This window comes from Tenrec ecaudatus, chromosome 8 (genome assembly GCF_050624435.1).
Source record: "Tenrec ecaudatus isolate mTenEca1 chromosome 8, mTenEca1.hap1, whole genome shotgun sequence".
Lineage (NCBI taxonomy): Eukaryota > Metazoa > Chordata > Mammalia > Afrosoricida > Tenrecidae > Tenrec > Tenrec ecaudatus.
Genome location: NC_134537.1, coordinates 45,231,828 through 45,250,076, shown reverse-complemented (window position 1 = coordinate 45,250,076; position 18,249 = coordinate 45,231,828). Strand labels below are relative to the sequence as shown.

Sequence of the window (18,249 nt, the reverse complement as noted above, 5' to 3'; positions counted from 1 at the left end):
CGTGACTGGAACACACCGTTTGGCCCTTGCCCCGCCCTCTTCACCTACCTCCCGACTGGCACAGGTTGTTCAGCAACCAGAAGACATGCCTGGAGTCACACTGGTTTTACGTGTTTTTGTTTGGGTTCCCTCCCCGCTTGTTGAGGAGAATGAAACATCCCATAGGCGGAGCTTATAAACACCTTTAAAAGCCGGAGGCTCTGCACTTCCCTGGTCATTCAGTTCCAGCATTCGGCAGTGTGAAGAGGCAATTAGCCAAAATGATACCTGGAGGTTTGTCAGAAGCTAAACGTGCCACTCCAGAAATCCAGGAGATGGTTAATGAGGTGAGTCGATGCGTCCCATGCAAGGGTGTCATTCCAAACCTTGGTTCTTGCTTGGACTCGTGGTAAGCTTGTGCGTGAACATAAACAGTCGAACTTGGGGGAACGCGTGGCTTGGTCCAGGCTTCCTTGCAATGGAACATGTAACCCTGAGCTTCTCAGATGACACCTCTGGTAACCCCAACAGTGCCAGAGAGCAAGCTCTCTCTTTCCTCATTTGTAAGGAAGAGTTTGCATTGGACCCTCTCCGAAGCTCATCCAGGCTTTATGAGGTATGATTCTAGGATTGCTAATTCAGTTTCTGATCATTTTTTCCCAATCTAACCAAGTGATGCCACCATGTAATTAAAGTCTAAGGTTGTTAACAAGTTGATGAATTATGTTTCCAGTGCACGGAGGGGAGATTTCTTTCAATGGTTCAAAGAACAATTGTCTGCCAGCTTGCCTGACTAGACAGGGTTGTCACCCTTGAGAGGAAAACAACACTATCAGGGAAGTGGCATGGTTCATAGTGGTTGGACAAGTTATGGGCAGCCCAGTTGCTTCTGATAAAACTAGAGCACAATGTTTTCACAGAGTGGTACAGTTCTCTGATTAGTGATCTACAAATCGCCATACAGCAAAATGTGATTGTACTGTGCAATATGAAAGGAAAATACAGATAAATTACTCTTTAGGTTAGTAATTTATGCTTGTCTTATTCCTTCTGGGTCTGGTTGGTTTGGATTGGGGGCCGGGGGCACGTTCTTGTTATTGTTAGTGTGTGTTTGCTTTGTTTTCACTTTCTAAAACACTATCCCCTGACAGTTTGGCAACAAGGTCTGCTTCTTATATCAATGGAAGGGATGTGGGGTTCTTCACTGAAGGGCCCTGGAAAGCTCCTTAAGGAGCCAGATACCACTCTTTCTGTGGGGCTGTCTTTCCCTTTCTGGGCTTCTTTAAAAAAAATTGTTAAGAAAATCTTGAAGTCTATTTTTCTTGAAGATGTTAATATTAAGTTAATTTTTTTTAATAATTGTTGCTGAGCCAATTGCAACTCAAAGGAAAGAGTGGAATTGCCCCCATCGGGTTTCCTGGGCTATAATTTTTGTGGCATCAGACTGCCACATTTATCTTTTGTGGAATGGCTGGTGGGTTTGAACCTTTGACTTGTGGTGAACTGCCATAAAGTTTAACCACTGCCTGCACCACCAGAGCTCCTTAACATACCAAGAACCCCTAGGTAAGGCCAACGGTTGAAGACTTGCCTGCTAACCAAAAGGTTGGAGACTGGAGTCCATCCAGAGAAAACTTGATACAAAAGGCCTAAATACGTACTTCTGAAAAAATATGCCACTGAAACCCTTAGCCAGCACAGTCCTACTCTGGTACACAGAGGCCACCAGGAGCTGAAGCCAATTGGTGGGCAACTACATTAAACATACCGAGATCAAGATAGATAGACAATAGGTATAAACTCTTTAATACTGTCACCTGAATCCCTGTAACAGACCATGTTTCTCAAACTTGAATGTGCTCATGAATCACCTGGTAGCCTTGTTAAAATTAAGATTCTGCCTCAGTAGATCTCGTGTGGGCCTGAGATTCTGCATGTTTTACAAGGTCCCAAGTGATGCTGATGCTGCTGGCTACAGATCTCACACAAACGGCACGTCACCAGAGATGCATGCATCCTTAAAGCCATGGGACTTCCTAAAAGCAGGGTACTCTTTTGTAAAATCAAGATAACACTTCTTGTCTGGTCAGTCTCCTAAGGGTCTGGATTAAATGAAGGAATTTGAACCAAAAGGACTTGAAAATGGAAATTTACTTCAAATGTTTTCCTGCCTTTATCTCTGACCCTGGGAAATGCCCTGAGATTCTCTTCTAGAGAGTCTGTAGGGAAGTAGGAAATCATTTTTTAAATCATTTTATTAGGGGTTTGTACAACTCTTATCACAATCCATACATCCATCCACTGTGTCAAGCACATTTGTACAGCTATTGCCATCATCATTCTCAAAACATTTACTTTCTACTTGAGCCCTTGGTATCAGCTCATTTTTCCCCTCCCTCCTTCCCCACCCCTCCCTCCCTTGCAAACCCTTGATAATTTATAATTTTTTTTCTTGTCTTATACTGTATGATGTCTCCCTTCACCCACTTTTCTGTGGTCTGTCCCCCAGAGAGGGGGTTATATGTTGATTATTGTGATCAGTTCCCCCTTTCTCCCCCACCTTCCCCTTACCCTCCTGATATCACTACTATCATTGGTCCTGAGGGGTTTATCTGTCCTGGATTCCCTGTGTTTCTAGCTCTTATCTGTCCCCGTGTATATGGTCTGGTCTAGCCAGATTTGTAAGGTAGAATTGGGGTCATGATAGTGGGGGTGAGGGAGACGGGAGGAAGCATTAAAGAACTAGAGGAAAATTGAGTTTCATCAGTGTTATATTGCATCCTGATTGGCTCGTCAACTCCCCGCGACCCTTCTGTAAGGGAATGTCCAGTTGCCTACAGATTTGGGTCTCCACTCCACACTCCCCCTCATTCACAGTGATATGATTATTTTTGTTCTTTGATGCCTGATACCTGATCCTATCAACACCTTGTGATCACACAGGCTGGTATGCTTCTGCCATGTGGGTTTTGTTTATCTTCAAGCCTTTAGGACCCCAGATGGCATATCTTTTTATATTGGGCACCATCAGCTTTCTTCACCACATTTGCTTATACACCCGCTTTGTCATCAGTGATTGTGTTGGCAAGGTGAGCATCATAGAATGCCAGTTTAATAGAACAAAGTGCTCTTGCATTGAGGGAGTACTTGAGTGGAAGCCCAATGTCCATCTGCTACCTTAATATAAAACTTGTAAATATATGCATATAGATCTGTTTCCCTATCATCACATATAAATATATTTACATATGCACATACCTGTATTTAGACCTCGATAAATGCCTATATTTTCCTTTACTTTCCTCTTGTCCCACTATCATATTCAGCCTTCATTTGGGTTTCAGGAATTCCTCTCGGTTACATTGGCCTTGATCAAGCCTTAGCAGGCCTCCTACACCCTCCTCACCATTGATTTTGGATCACTTTTTGTTCCCTTGTCCCTGGGTTTGTTAACACCACTTCCTTTCCCTGCTTCCCCGTGTACCCCCAGAACCGTCAGTCAAGTTGTTTTATCCTCCAGTTTGTTTATCCCGCCTATCTCATCTCGATAGACCTGCAGAGATAATAATATGCCCCAAAAAACAAGACAGAGCAAAGCAAGACAAAAGAAAACAAAACAACAACAAAAGTCTGTAAACAGTTCAAACAAAAGCCTGTTTGTTGACTTTTAAGAGTGCTTTCTGGTCAAGTCTGATGGGTGCCACATCCTAGCCCCAAAGTCTATTTTTGGTATTCCCTGGGGACTTCATTGCTCTGTTCCCCTTGCTGTTCTTTGCACACCCTTAATGTTTCGCCTCAGTGTGGTGGGGTCAGATCCAGCGTAATTCCCGCACAGTGTCTCCAATGTTTGACTCCCGTAGAGCTATGGGTCAGTGAGGGACATCACGTCTCGTAGTGGCGCGGGCCTATGGTCCTCTCTGTTTTTTTGGGTGCTCTGAGCAGGAATATCAACCTCAGAGCTTGGTGTGCCAGGTTGTGCTCCGCTCCCTCTTCCTCTCCCCAAGGCCACAATTTTTACAGAAACAGGCTACCACATCTTTCTCCCAGCCAGTGGCTGATAGGTTCAGATCTCGTCCCTTTGCGTTAGCAGCTGGACACTTGACAGTGGTCCCCATAGGGCTTCTGTTAGCCATTGAGCTGATTCTGACTCATCAACCCTGTGCACAACAAAACAAAATGCTACCCTGCCCGGTGCCAACCTCACAATCCCTGCCGACTTGGAGTCCACTGTTGCAGCCACTATATCAATCCATCTCATTGAGGACCTTTTTTTTTTTTTTTCACTGACCCTCTGCTATACCAGCAGGACGTCTTTTTTCAGGACCTTGTCCCTCCTGGTAACATATCCAAAGGCTGTAAGATGGAGTCTACCATTGTTGCTTCTAAAGAACATTCTGGTTTAATTCTTCCAACACAGATTTGTCCATTCTCCTGGCATTCCGTAGTACATTCAACTTGACTCATGAACAACATAATTCAAAGGCATCAGTTCTTCGGTGCGCCTTATTCATTGTTCAGCTTTCTCGTATAAATGAAGTGATTGATAAAACCATGCATCAGACTTCCTTTCATCCTCAAGGTGGCATCTTGGCTTCTGAACATTTTAAAGAAATCTTTTGTAGCATAATTGCCCAAGGCAATAAATCAGCATTTGATGTCCTGGCTGCTGCTTCTACAGATGTTGACTGCAGATCCAGATAAAATGAAACCCTTGACAATTCAATCTTCTCTCAACTTATCCTAATGTTTGCAGGTCCCTTTCTGTGGAGTTTTGCTTTCTTCACAGGTGGGGTTCAAAATCAGCCACTTGAAGCCACTAGCCTCTTCTCGGGAGAAAGAAAAGTCTTTCTCCTTCCCTAAAGAGTTTGGTCTCAGAAGCTCACGGGGGCAGTTATGCCCTGTCCCAAAGGATCTCTACAAGTCGGAATTGACTTGATGGCAGTGAGCTTGGATTCTTGGCTACACTGACTTCTGACCACACTGAAGACTGTAGCTTTTATTTAGAGCAGGAAGTGTTTCAAATCCTCTTGGCTTCCAACAAGCGAGGTTGTGTCACCTGCACATTGAAAGTTCTTCATCTTCATATGATCTAGCTTCTCTAATTACTTCCACAGATACAGTTCGAATAGGTTTGGTGATAGGACACCACCCTGGTGCACACCTTTCCTATTTCAAGCCATACAGGATTCCTTTGTTCTGGTCAAATGACCACCTCTTGGTCTATGTATTGGTTCTTCACGAGTACAATTAAGTATTCCAGAATTTCTACTCTTGTTATGTGATCCATAACTTGTTCTGGTCCACACAGTCAATGGCCTTTTACATAATCAATAAAGTACAGTAAACATCCTTCTAGTATTTTCTACTTGCAACCAAGATCCGGCTGATATTAGTAATGATACCCCACATTCCACATACACTCTGAATCCACCTGGACTTTCTGGCAATTCCCTGTTGATGTAACTCTGCAACTATTTATGAATTATCTTCAGCAGAATTGTGTGACTGTGTGTGTGGTATTAATGATATTGTTGGATAATGTCTTCATTCTTTGGGGTCATCTTCTTTGAGATAGGCACAAATATGAATCTCTTGCAGTGGGTTGGCCGGGTGGCTAGCTTTCACATTTCTTGATGTCAATGAGGGAGTTTTTGCATGCCTGTATCTGATTGATCAATGATTCACGAGGGCTGGAGGGTGGGGGAGAGAAACAGGAAAAGAGGAGCTGATACCAAGGACTCAAGTAGAAAGAAAATGTTTTGAAAATGATCCTGGTAACGTATCTACAAGTGTGCTTGATACAATTGATTTATGGGTTATTATAAGATCAGTAAGAGCCCCCAATAAAATGATTCATAAAAGAAAGTTATGTGGGAATTTTTTTTTTCAATTGGTAGTCCATTAATTCCCAGAGCCTTTTTTTTACCGAGGCTGTCACTGATGACTTACTTCTTCCTTGAATATTATCAGTTCTTGATCATTTGCTACCTCCTGAAACGGTTGAACATCAATCAATTATTGTTGGTGCAGTGACTCCGAGGACTCCTTCCATCTTCTTTTGATGTTTCCTGCTTCATTAAATATTGTACCCAGGTTGTTGATGCTGTTGGGTGCCATCCAACTGGGCCAACTCACAGCGAACCTGCGTGCAACAAAACAAAGCACTACGGGGTCCCGCATCATCCCCACCACTGCTGTTATGTGTGAGCCCCTGTTACAGTCACATTTTCGATTTTCTCATTCATTAGCCCTCGCCTTTACCAAGCATAATGCCCTTTCCCATGGACTGGCATCTCCTGATAATATGTCTGAAGTACTGAGATGAATAGAATCCTTCAATATTGTAACCCAAGGCTTCAACTTTTCATTTAATTATATTAGTTTGGAAAATGCTGAATGTGTTCTTTCCTTTTGGCATTCCAACTCCAATTCTTTGCACATTGCATTATAATATTTTACTTTGTCTTAGGGCATGGAAATATAAAGAACACTAAAACACAAACAACAAACATTTCCATCAAGTCGATTCTGACTCAGCAACCCTACAAAGGGTTTCTGAAACTGTAAATCGTGTTGTTGTGGTTGTTGCTTTATCGTTTTATTAGGGGCTCATACAACTCTTATCACAATCCATACATACATCAATTGTGTAAAGCACATTTTGTACATTCGTTGTCCTCATCATTCTCAAAACATTTGCTTTCCACCCAAGCCCCTGGCATCAGCTCCTCATTTTTCTCCTCCCTCCCCACTCCCTGCTCCGTCATGAACCCTTGATAATTTATAAATTATTATTTTGTCATATCTTGCCCTGTCTGACGTCTCCCTTCACCCACTTTTCTGTTGTCCGTCCCCCAGGGAGGAGGTTATATGTAGATCAAAACTGTCAATCTTAATGGCAACAGATAGCCTCACTTTTCTCTTACAGAGCTGCTGGTGGGTTTGAACAGTTGACCTTGCTGTTAGAAACCCAACATTAACCCTTGTGCCACTGGGGCAAAAATTTTTGATGATTTTGTTAAAAGCTTATAATCATGGTTAACAAAAACAATTGTTTCTAACAAGAAGCATCTGGAAGTTGCTGAATTGTCAATAGTACCCATCTGTGAGCAATATGCTAAATCATAAAAGTAATTTAAGTTATTGCTGACTGCTTACCTCAGGCGCCAGCAGAGAGGTAGAATGAGAGATCAAATTAACAGTAGCCACTAGAGAAGCATCAGAAGAAAGCCAAAACATCAGCGCTAGAAGCCTCTGTGAATTCCAGTTCCATTTGACCTCCATGACTCCTGAAGCAGACAAGGAAAGAGTCATGCCTATTTTCATATGGTGAAATCAAGATTTAGAAGGTTGATACTCACCTAAGTATGCTACTGACCTAGCTCCAAATGTGTGCGCTTTCTATCATGCCAAGGACATGGGTGGAGGAGCAGACCCGGGAGAGTGTGTGATAAACCTGTGTCCTTTGTCCAAGCAGCCCGCCTCAGGTTGAAATCCACCGGAAACCTTACTCTCCGTCACTTCACAGCAGGAGCACCTCTTAGGTGACCCGCCCAGGTGTTTAGGAAAGTGGATGCAGACTGTAAGATATTGGTCCCTGGCCTCGGGGGTTACAATCTAGTTGGTGAAGTCAAGGTTTCTAGGGCATCATATAAAAGGATACACAATTAAGTACTTTGCCATAATTATAGGTTTTGGACCAGGAAGGAAATGAGAAATGTGTTGTCAAACATCCTAATTTGGGGATAAATAACTGCAGTGTGGTAGGTCAGCTTCTGGCTGCTGGACTCTCAATTATCACTCGCCTTCACTCTCTCAGCTGAGATAGTCCCCGCCTGAGGGGACTATTGCCAAGTAAGGGCTGGAAGAAAGAGGAATTGTGAGCAAACTCTTTACAGTGTGGGAACTACTTTCACATCAGTTATGTAATTTCTTCCCCCACAAACAACCCTGAGAGGCAGGCATTATTATATTCACTTTAGAAATAAGGAAATGACTGAATGATTTCATCAAGATTGTAGAAGTAGTTGGGTTCCCACTCAAGATCAGGCAAGTGTTGGTCATCACAGATTTTATAGAATTTAGGGAGGGATACTATAGGTCATTGACCCAGTAATTTTATTTCTTTGATTTTTATTTTTTAAAGCACTTATTTTTTAAAAAACAAACAACTTCAAACTCATGGACATCCAGTCAGTTCTGACTCATGGCAACCCCACAGGACAGCCCCTGTGGGTTTCTGGGACTAAATGCTTTATGAGAAGAGAAAGCCTCATCTTTCCCTCAAGGAGTTGCCCTTAACCAAGAGCTTCTTCTTTCTTTCTTTTTTGAAATCATTTTCCTGTAGTAAAAATACACATATGTGGCAAAAGCATTTGCCAACTGAACATTTGTATATGTACAATTCAGTGACTTTGCTCATCATGTTGTCCAATCATCACCACTATCCATTTCCAAACGGTTTCACCACAGTCAACAAAAACTCAGTGTCTGCTAGGCTGAGAGTCTTCCATGTCTCTGCCCGCCTACTCCTTACAACCCAAAGGCAAAACCACAGCCATGCAGTCGATTCTGCCTCATCGTGCCCCTGTACTTTATACCCACTAATAAACGTTGTCTTCTGGGAAACTGCCTATTTTGTAAAGGGGGATTTAAAGACAGTTTAGATCCATCAGTCACTCTGCAAGAGAAAGATGAGGCTGTCTGCTCCCTTAAAGAGATACACTCTCAGGAACCCTAGAGAGGGTTGAGAATTGACTCAAAGGCAGTGGCTTTGCTTTGAGGGGGTTATGTCACTCAATAGAATGTTTTAAACATGAATTCATGTTGTTTCGTGTATCAGAACTTCATTTCTCTTTATGGATAAGTAGCAGTCAAAACAAAAAAACAAATTCACTGCCATCAAGTCAGTGCTGATTCATAGGGACCCTGTGGGACCAGGGATAATTGCTCCTGTGGGTTTCTGAGACTGTAACTCTTTAGAGAAATAGAAACCCTCCATCTCTATTTCTCCACCAAGGAACAGTTGGTGGTTTCGAACAGCCGACCTTTTAAATTGCGGCACAACTCATAACCACGCTGCCACAAGGGCTCCTGAAGAGTAGTTCATTATATGTTCATGCCACATTTTGCTTGTCCATTCATCCACTGATGAACACATTGGTTGTTTCCAACTTTTGCGGATTGTGAATATTGCCACAATGAATATTGTGTTACAAGTTTCTGTGTGAACGAATGACCTTGCAGTTAGCTACCCGAGCCTAACCCACAGTGCCACCAGGGCTCCTTTATAAAGAAAAGCTGTGGGAGAAATACAGAAGATAAATCATTGACTAATTTTAACTTGACTGGGTGAACACTGCCTGTCTTCTTTTATTGAGGTAAGGGATAAGAGGAACAAGATGACCTTGGCCCTCCACCCAGCAATATCTTTTGAAATTCCAATTTAGTACACTTACCTTCAAATGGGAAAGAAAGGATTAGCAATTTGGGGTGAAAGAAAAGCAGGATTAACTTTGGTCTTAATAACATATTATTTTTAATGAATAAAATGTCTTTACCAAAGAATGGTTTGTCAGTAAGAAAACCTTATAGCCAAAGTAAGATGTCTGTCATTATGTTTTCTCTTTGACACTATTTTAGAATAGAGAAGAGACCTCAAATCTCAAAAATAATTTAAGGAGAACATTTATTAAGTCATAAACAGGAAAAAACAAGGCAAAGAAAAAGACCCATCATCCAGATGGAGACCATTAGCACACGGTCATAAAGGCTTCCAGGGGTTTACCAGAGATTGGTCAGCTTAAATAGAGCACAAGTGGGCAAAGAAAGCTGTCCCATTTGTAGGAATGGAACCATGATTGGAACATGTGCATTATACTAGACAGAAGAACTTACAAGGCTCTCTAACCAAAGCAGTCAAGGTATGACTCAAGACCTTATGACATTAGTGCCCCAATTTCCATTAAGGGACCACCCAAGCAAGTCTCTAAGGGCCAGGGAACTGGTTGGAGAAAGATAGTAATCCACTCTCTACTGCACTCTGCCTAAGGACAAGGCCATTCACAGTGCTGGTAAAATGATCAGAAAGTAAAATAGAGGAAAGAACTAGGAGGCAAAGGGCATCTATAGAGGTCTAAGTACAGGCATGTACATATATATTTATATATGAGGATGGGGAATAGGTCTATGTGCATATATTTATAACTTTAGTATTAAGGTAGCAGATGGACATTAGGCATCCACTCAAGTACTCCCTCAATGCAAGAATACTTTCTTGCATTCCATTATGCTCACCTTCCCAAAATGATCGCTGAAGATAAAGCTGCTGCATAAACAAATGTGGTGAAGAAAACTGATGGAGCCTGACTATCAAAAGATATAGTGTCTCGGGTATTAAAGACTTGAAAGTAAACAAGCAGCCATCTATCTCAGAAGCAACAAAGCCCACATGGAAGAAGCACACCAGCCTGTGTGATCACAAGGTACCGAAGGGACCAGTTATCAGGCATCAAAGAACAAAAATCATATCATTGTGTGCTCACCTCCATGATACGATCGCTGAAGACAAATGGGTGCATAAGTAAATGTGGTGAATAAAGCTGATGGCACCCGGCTATCAAAAGATATAGCATCTGGGGTTTTAAAGGTTTGAAGGTAAATAAGCGGCCATCTATCTCAGAAGCAACAAAGCCCACAAGGAAGAAGCACACTAGCTTGTGTGATCATGAGGTATCAAAGGCAACAGGTATCAGGCATCAAAGAACAAAAAATCAAATCATTGTGAATGATGGGGGTGCAGATTGAGGACCCAGGGCCCATCTGTAGGCAACTGGACATCCCCTTACAGAAGGGTCACGTAGAAGAGACAGCCAGTCAGGGTGCAGTGTAGCAATGATGAAACATACAACTTTCCTCTGGTTCCTAAATGTTCACCCCCACCCACCCCACCCCCCCCACTATCATGATCCAAATTCTACCTTACAAATCTGGCTAGACCAGAGGATGTACATTGGTACAGATAGGAACTGGAAACACAGGGAATCCAGGGTGGATGATCCCTTCAGGACCAGTGGTGAGAGTAGTGATAGTGGAAGGGTGGAGGGAGGAGGGGTGGAAAGGGGAACCAATTACAGGAATCTACATATAACCTCCTCCCTGGGGGATAGACAACAGAAAAGTGGGTGGAGGGAGACGCCGGACAGTGTAAGATATGACAAAATTAAAATAATTTATAAATTAACAAGGGGTCATGAGGGAGGGGGAAAATGAGTAGCTGATACCAAGAGCTCAGGTAGAAAGCAAATGTTCTGAGAATGATGATGGCAACAAATGTACAACTGTGTTTGACAAAATAGATGTATGTATGGATTGTGATAAGAGTTGCACGAGCCCCCAATAAAGTGATTATAAATAAATAAAAGAGAAATGAAGACTTAAAAAAAAGAAGAAAATGCAATCCACACAAAAACTCAAAATGGATTTTGAGTTTTCATTTTAAAGATAGTGTTCCCACAGAGCTTTCCTGCCCAGCATTTTAAATCTAATACAAATCTCCCAATCATTTTATTCTCCCATCGATTGTCGACGCCTCAGAAACTGCAGGGTCGACAGGAGTCAGGATCCAGTTGAAGGCGGTACGTTAGTAAGGAATGAAGGAGCCCTGGTGCTGCAATGGTTATGTCCTTGACTGCTAACTGAAAGGTCAGAGATTTGGACCCACTGGTTGTTCCAACTGTTTCAGTAAAGGTTTATAGCCGAGGAAACCCTAGGGGGCAGCAGGGTCAATGTCAGTCCAACTTAACGTAAAGGTACTTAACCACTAGAAAGAACCATGGCCCATGACATTAAAGACTGTTGTGAAATACCAATTTAAGACCTTGGCCAAATTTTTTTATTGAGTTCTTTACTGCTAAGTTGGAAGTTTTCTTTATATTTTGAATATTAAATGCTTATCATATTTGCCATTCCCCTAATTTTCCCCCGGTTTGTAGATTATCTCTATGTTTTGTTGATAAAATCTTTCAGTGCACAAGTTTTCCATTTGATTCAATCCAATTTACTTATTTTGTCTTTTGCTGCTGATACTTTTGATATCCTATATAAGAATTCCTTGTTACAAACTAGGACCCACAGCATTGCCTCTATGTTTTCTTCTAAAAATTGTTTTATGATTTTAGCTCTCACATGTAAGCCCTTGTTTGGTCCATTTTGAGTTAATTTTCATATATGATGTGAGATCTGAGTTCAGTTTTACTATTGTGCATAAATCAATTCAATTATCCCAATTATTAAAAAGAATAGCCTTTTATCATTGGATGGAATTAGCACCTTTGTCAATAATCAGTTGACCATGGATACATGAGGTTTTTTTGGACTTTCAACTCAAGTCCATTGGTCTATCATGATACCAAATCCAAGCTGTTTTGATTACTGCAGCTGAAGAGTATGTCTTGACATCAGGAAGTATGATTGCTTGTACTCGATTCTTCTTTTTCAAGAATCCTTTGGTTATTTTGAGGGTTTTGTTCCATATGTATTTGAAAATTACTTTCAAATTTCTGTAAAGTTTCTGTTGGAACTTTAATTAGAATTGTGTTGAATCTACAGATATGGGGGGAGAATAGACATCTCAGCCAGCTTTTTAAGGGAACACCAACTGAACGTAGACCATGAGAGAGAAGATAAAACATCAACGGAAAATGAAGCTGAATACTAATGGCATTTTACAGCAAAACTGGATGAGGCCAAAATAAGCAACCACTCAAAAGATTTGGATTTAGGAAGACTTAATATCTTTGGTGGAAGGAGGGTGAGGTGGAAAGGGGGAGCCGATTACAGGGATCTACATATAACCTCCTCCCTGGGAGACGGACAACAGAAAAGTAGATGAAGGGAGATGTCAGACAGTGTAAGATATGACTAAATAAAAATTTATAAATTATCAAGGGTTCATGAGGGAGTGGGGAGCAGGGAGGGAGGGGGGAAAGTGAGGAGCTGCTGCCAGAGGCTTAAGTAGAGAGCAAATGTTTTGAGAATGATGAGGACAATGAATGTACAGATGTGCTTTACACAATTGATGGACGTATGGGATTGTGATAAGAGTTGTAAGAGCCCCCAATAAAATGATTATTTTTTTAAAAGAAAATGATAATGGCAACATATGTTTAAAAAAAACATGTCTTTGAAGGCAGGGAAAAAAATTGGTTTCCCTCTTTTTTTTCTTTTTTTTAAATTTAATTTTATTTTTTTAACAATTTATTGGGGCTCATACAATTTGGTTTCCCTTTTATGAAGATAAAAGAGACCAAAGGGCTCCTTGTGGTATTATGTACTACGGGAGCCCTGTCATGCAGGGGGTTAAGCACGGGGCTGCCAACGGCAAGGCCAGCAATTCAGAGCCTCTTGCCCTTCCTCAGGAGAAACCCGGGACAGTCTGCTTCCCTAAGATATACAGTCTCAGAAACCTAAAGGAGCAACATACACAAAGGTGCTCGATACAACTGATGTGTGGAATGTTATGAGAGCCCCCAATAAAATGACTTTTAAAAGAAAGAAGGTGAGCTAAAGGAGCAGCTCTGTTCTGTCCTTCAGGGTCACCCGGGCTTGAAGGACCTCAGGGCAGTGGCTTTGGGGACTGGAGGACGGAGGAGAAAGCCCTTCTTCCGAGACTGTAGATTCCCTTCAGCATCCTTCCTCCATTCTCTTTCCTACTCGGGCAAGTCCTTGTAAAAGAAAATAACCAGGATGTTTTACTTTTAAAAATATGTATTATAAGGACAACAATACATAGATCTTGATAGAATGGGAGAAAAATGGGAACCAGAACCTCAATTTGCGCTCTCTCGCGCGCTCTCTCTCTCTCTCTCTCTCTCTCTCTCTCTCTCTCTCTCTCTCTCTCTCTTACACACACACACACACACACATTCTTAATCAACTGATTGAGACTGAAGGACTCCAAGAGACAATTGCCTTGAGATTCACTTTAACCTTAAGGTCATCTTGTAGTTTAAAAATATATCACTGCCATCTAGTTGATGCCAACTCATAGTGACCCTATAGGACAGGGCTGAACTGCCCCCTCTGAGTTTCTGAGGCTATCACTCTTTATGGGAATAGAAAGCCCCATCTTTCTCCCACATAGCAGCTAGTGGTTTCAAACTGCCAACCTTGGGAATTACAGCCCAATGCATAACCACTATACCACCAGGGTTCCTATGAGGGGAAAAAGGGTAGAATTATATATATATATATAATAAGGAATATTACCCATAAGTCCTTATCTCCTTTGAAACACCACCTTTGTAAGATTAAATGTCTGGCAACTATTTTAAAACAAAGATGAGCTTGTAAAAGGGCAGGGAGACTAGATTAACAGAAATGTAAAAATGAGAACAGAAAAAAGGAGAATATTCACCACGGTAAACAAATCCAACAGGTGTCGCTGAACAAAATTGTGTAGAAATTGTTGAATGGGCACCTAATTATAGGTAAACCGTGACTGAAAACACAATAAAATATTACAGGCTATATCCATCGAGAGAGAGATTATATACACAGTACTCTGTCAATGATGGAGGAGGGAGCTTCAGGTATATTTTCAAAATGGACTAAAGATCTGAGAAACACACGGTGAAATAAAGAGCTAGATAAGGCCCGTTCCATGAAAAGTGATAATACATGTCATTAAAAACCAAACGAATGATAGCAAGAGCCATTATCTTGTATGTAAATATAAGCATCGGATGAGAATGCTGGCTATGTTTGTGTGCAGAGAGAGAATGTTAGTTCGGTAATTATTTTTAGAAATAAATAAAATAAACATTAAATTAAATTTTTTTAATATTTAAAGAAATAAAGGCAACTGCAAAGACACAGTGTGTATATATACACAAACACACCCGTGTCATAAACTTGGCATACTTGGCGACAGACACACAGACCATGGTTTCTGTCAGCCAGAACATACCACAAACACCCCGTCTTCTGTCAACACGGGCACACCCTGGATGGCTCTGTTCACTTCTGTGACAGCAGTCTCCCAACCTCCCTCACTCTCCCCGCCCTAAGAACCTGCCATTCACAGCCCCACAGCCAGATAGCCACTCACCCTCCCATCTTCATTAGCACATGCCTAGCCCCCATTCCATTACTCACAGCGGACCTCAGGGTGGGTGGTTTCGTGCACTCCTCACCGCTGCCCCTGCTTTCCATGGCCCTGTGAGCACCTGACATTCCAGTCCTCAATTACAGGTCACTCCCACCACCTTCTTTTCCTCCTCGGCTTCTATTCTTGGCCCAGAGAACATTGCTCAACGAAGATGCGGAACCACAGAAAGCTAGCCCTTTACAGATCAACAACTTCATGCCAAACAGCTGCCACGGAACCCTGGGGCGGACAGAAAATCCTTCAGCCCTGTTAGTCCTTTGCTAGAAACCCTGTACCTGCTCTCCCCTCAGCACCTCAGCCCTAGCCCACATGGCCCCGTCAGCAGTGGCTACAGTCCCTGATCCTCTCAAGAGATTGTACTCATATGACAAGAAACCAAAACACACTTCCATGGATTGAGTCTATTCCAACTTACAGAGACCCTCTGTAGGCTTCCAAGTGGGCCGGGTTTTACAGGAGTAGACAGCCTCATCTTTCTCCCGAAGAGTGGCTGGTGGGTTTGAACTGCCAACCTTGCAGCTAGCTGCCCAATGCCTAACCAACAGTGCCACCAGGGTTCTTGTGTGACTCAAAAACTCTCCAATTTGCCTTCTCTTCCACTCAATCTCACCCCTCCCTTCAGTCTTAGCCTGTTATAGTTTCTTTCCCCCAGCCTTTTCCTCCCTTATACCAGCCACCATTGTTTCCCTCCTCCTAGACACATGCAAGTACACCCCCGCCCCTGACATGCATTTCGGTGGCAAATGTTGAGATGCAATAGCCTGTCACTAGCCCCTCCCAAACTACCCAAACTCTCCTTCCCTAAACATGGCCCCTTCTTTTTGCCACCACTATCGGAGGGAGCTTCAACAATTCGCTGGAAAAGTCTATGATCTTTAGGTTCCAGTTGTCCAGGAACTTTGAGAAACACCTTTGTACAGAGCCCAGTGGTTCTGCAGAATGCGCATAACGCCAGGGAAATGTCTGGGTATGGGGTAGCAGTCACGCAAACCCTCGATTTGCCAAGATGATGCTCTGCAGCAGAAAGAAACCCATGAGCAACTCTTCCCAGCTCTGCTTCCCTGGAGCCTCCTTCCCCTGGCAGGGGAGGAGCAACAAACCCGCACCTGCTCCCACTGAGCAACAGGTCGCGTCAGCGGAACACCAACTGGGCTCAGCGCCTGACCAGCATTCGCAGCTGACCGCCATCTTCGAGCGTTTTCCCTTCTTCCAATGCCCATTTTGAAAGGTCTTTTAGCACCAAGCAGCCTTCTGAAATGCAAAGCCTAAGCTAGCAAGCTCCTTCCAACACTGCCCCTTTCCCTGCTCCTCAGCTTAATCTCCACGCCCCCCAGGCCCACACCACCCAACAATCGAACAATACACATTTATGCGACTGGAATTGGGGGTGCGGATATGGATGATCAGTACGAAACCACACTCACTAACTTACTGCCACCGAGTCAATTCCAGTTCGAGTGACCCTCTAGGTCGGGGAGGGTAGAACTGTCCCTGTGGGTTTCCAAGACACTAACTCTTTACTGGAGCAGGCAACCTCATTTTTCTGCTGCAGAGCAGTTGGTGGTTTCAAACTGCTGATTTTGCAGTTAGTAGCCTGATGGGTAACCCATTACGCCAGCCCGGCTCCTCTCTGATAAGTACAGTGAACCGGAAACCCAGGATCTCCATCCGACAAACGCTGGTGCACTAAGGGAAATCAACGTGGATATGTGAAGCAACCTCTCATGAGAATTCCTGGCCCACTGTGTGGACAGCATGGATTCCCAAGAAATAAAAGAAGATGCATGAGACTTGCCAAAAACTTGCCAAGACTGAAAGATTGAAAACAAGGAGAAGAAAAACACATAAGCACAACAGACACTTGGGCGATCAGACAAGAAATTTTAAGAGAATTATATTAGTACTTGTTCCACCTCAGGACACTTGATGAGGAGCCCGGATAGCACAGGGTGCTGACCAGAGGTCAGCAATGTAAACCTCTGTGTTGCTCCAAGGGAGAGAGGTGTGGCTGTCTGCACCTGTAAGGAGTGACTGAGTCAGAAATCCCAGCCACCCCTGTGACCCGACGAGTAAAGCCCTGGCTAACCCAGCCAGAGTCCACACCCAAGACTAATGGCTGCGTCACAGTGCCTCGAAACAGCAGTCAGCCATAGTACACACAGACAACAACCCCGAGTAGAAGCGCCACCAACAACTGAACATCACTCAGACCCAAAGGATTACTTTGAAGTGGTCCCAGAAGTCGCAGAAATCGAAGTCAGGCAACTGATAGGTAGATGCCTTCCATAGATGCAAGACGGAGTTAAACGACTTGAATCCCTGCACCAAAGAGAACTCCATCAAACAAACCTGAGGGAGCACTTCTGTCTGACCTTCAAGGTCGATGACTCAGAATGGACTGGGCATCAGCAGATGGGGCCCTGAGTAGAAGGAATGCCAAGGGAGGGACCAGTCTCTCAGCATACCTTCTTGGAGAGCTCCTTCTGACTCTTAGGTCCATGGTATACTTCACAGATCTGAAAAGCCAAGACTTAAATTTAAACTGATCAGAAAGTGTGTGTGGGAGGAGGGGTGATGGGGATGGGGGGGTTGACCAAAATGAAGAGTAAATTACAAGAAAGGAGCCATAACAAAGGAAATGTGTCACAGAAACAGCATGACTCTATTGGAGGAGGTGGGAAAGACAACTAATCTACATAACTTGGAAAAACAGTATCTTGGCTATATTGGAGGAGGGCTTCAAAATGTTTGTGGGAAAAATTCCATTTTCTTTTACTGCCCGCTTTTTCCAGGAGCTTTTTTGAAGCCCCTTGTAGCCTGGTGAAGGTTAAGGATAAAAAGAAGTGTGCGTAAACAGCATATTCTAGCTAGTAGGCTTGTTTCCCCCCAAGTCTGGGCTAGTGGTCCCGGGGCGGTCTCACGTGTGCACCTCAGCTGCTGTGCCACCCAGTGGGGTCCGTGCACGGCGTCCTCATTGTGTCAGAGTAGCTTCATGTTCCATGGGCTTCTTTTTCAGTGATTGATTTCTCAGTAGATCGCCAGGCCTTGAAGGGTGGCCCTAGTTAGTGGACTAGAACCTCCAGTCTACAATCAACAGTCAG

General features: G+C 43.1%; 1 protein-coding gene across 1 annotated transcript in view; it reads left to right on the top strand.

Annotated features, from left to right (window-relative positions):
• The first annotated feature begins 260 nt into the window (after positions 1 to 260).
• The window catches only part of CSTA (cystatin A), a 29,258-nt gene continuing 11,269 nt past the window's right edge, over positions 261 to 18,249 (top strand). Inside the window, exon 1 of the mRNA XM_075557166.1 lies at positions 261 to 326. Coding sequence (XP_075413281.1) covers positions 261 to 326 — 66 coding nt within the window. The remainder of the gene's footprint in view (positions 327 to 18,249) is intronic.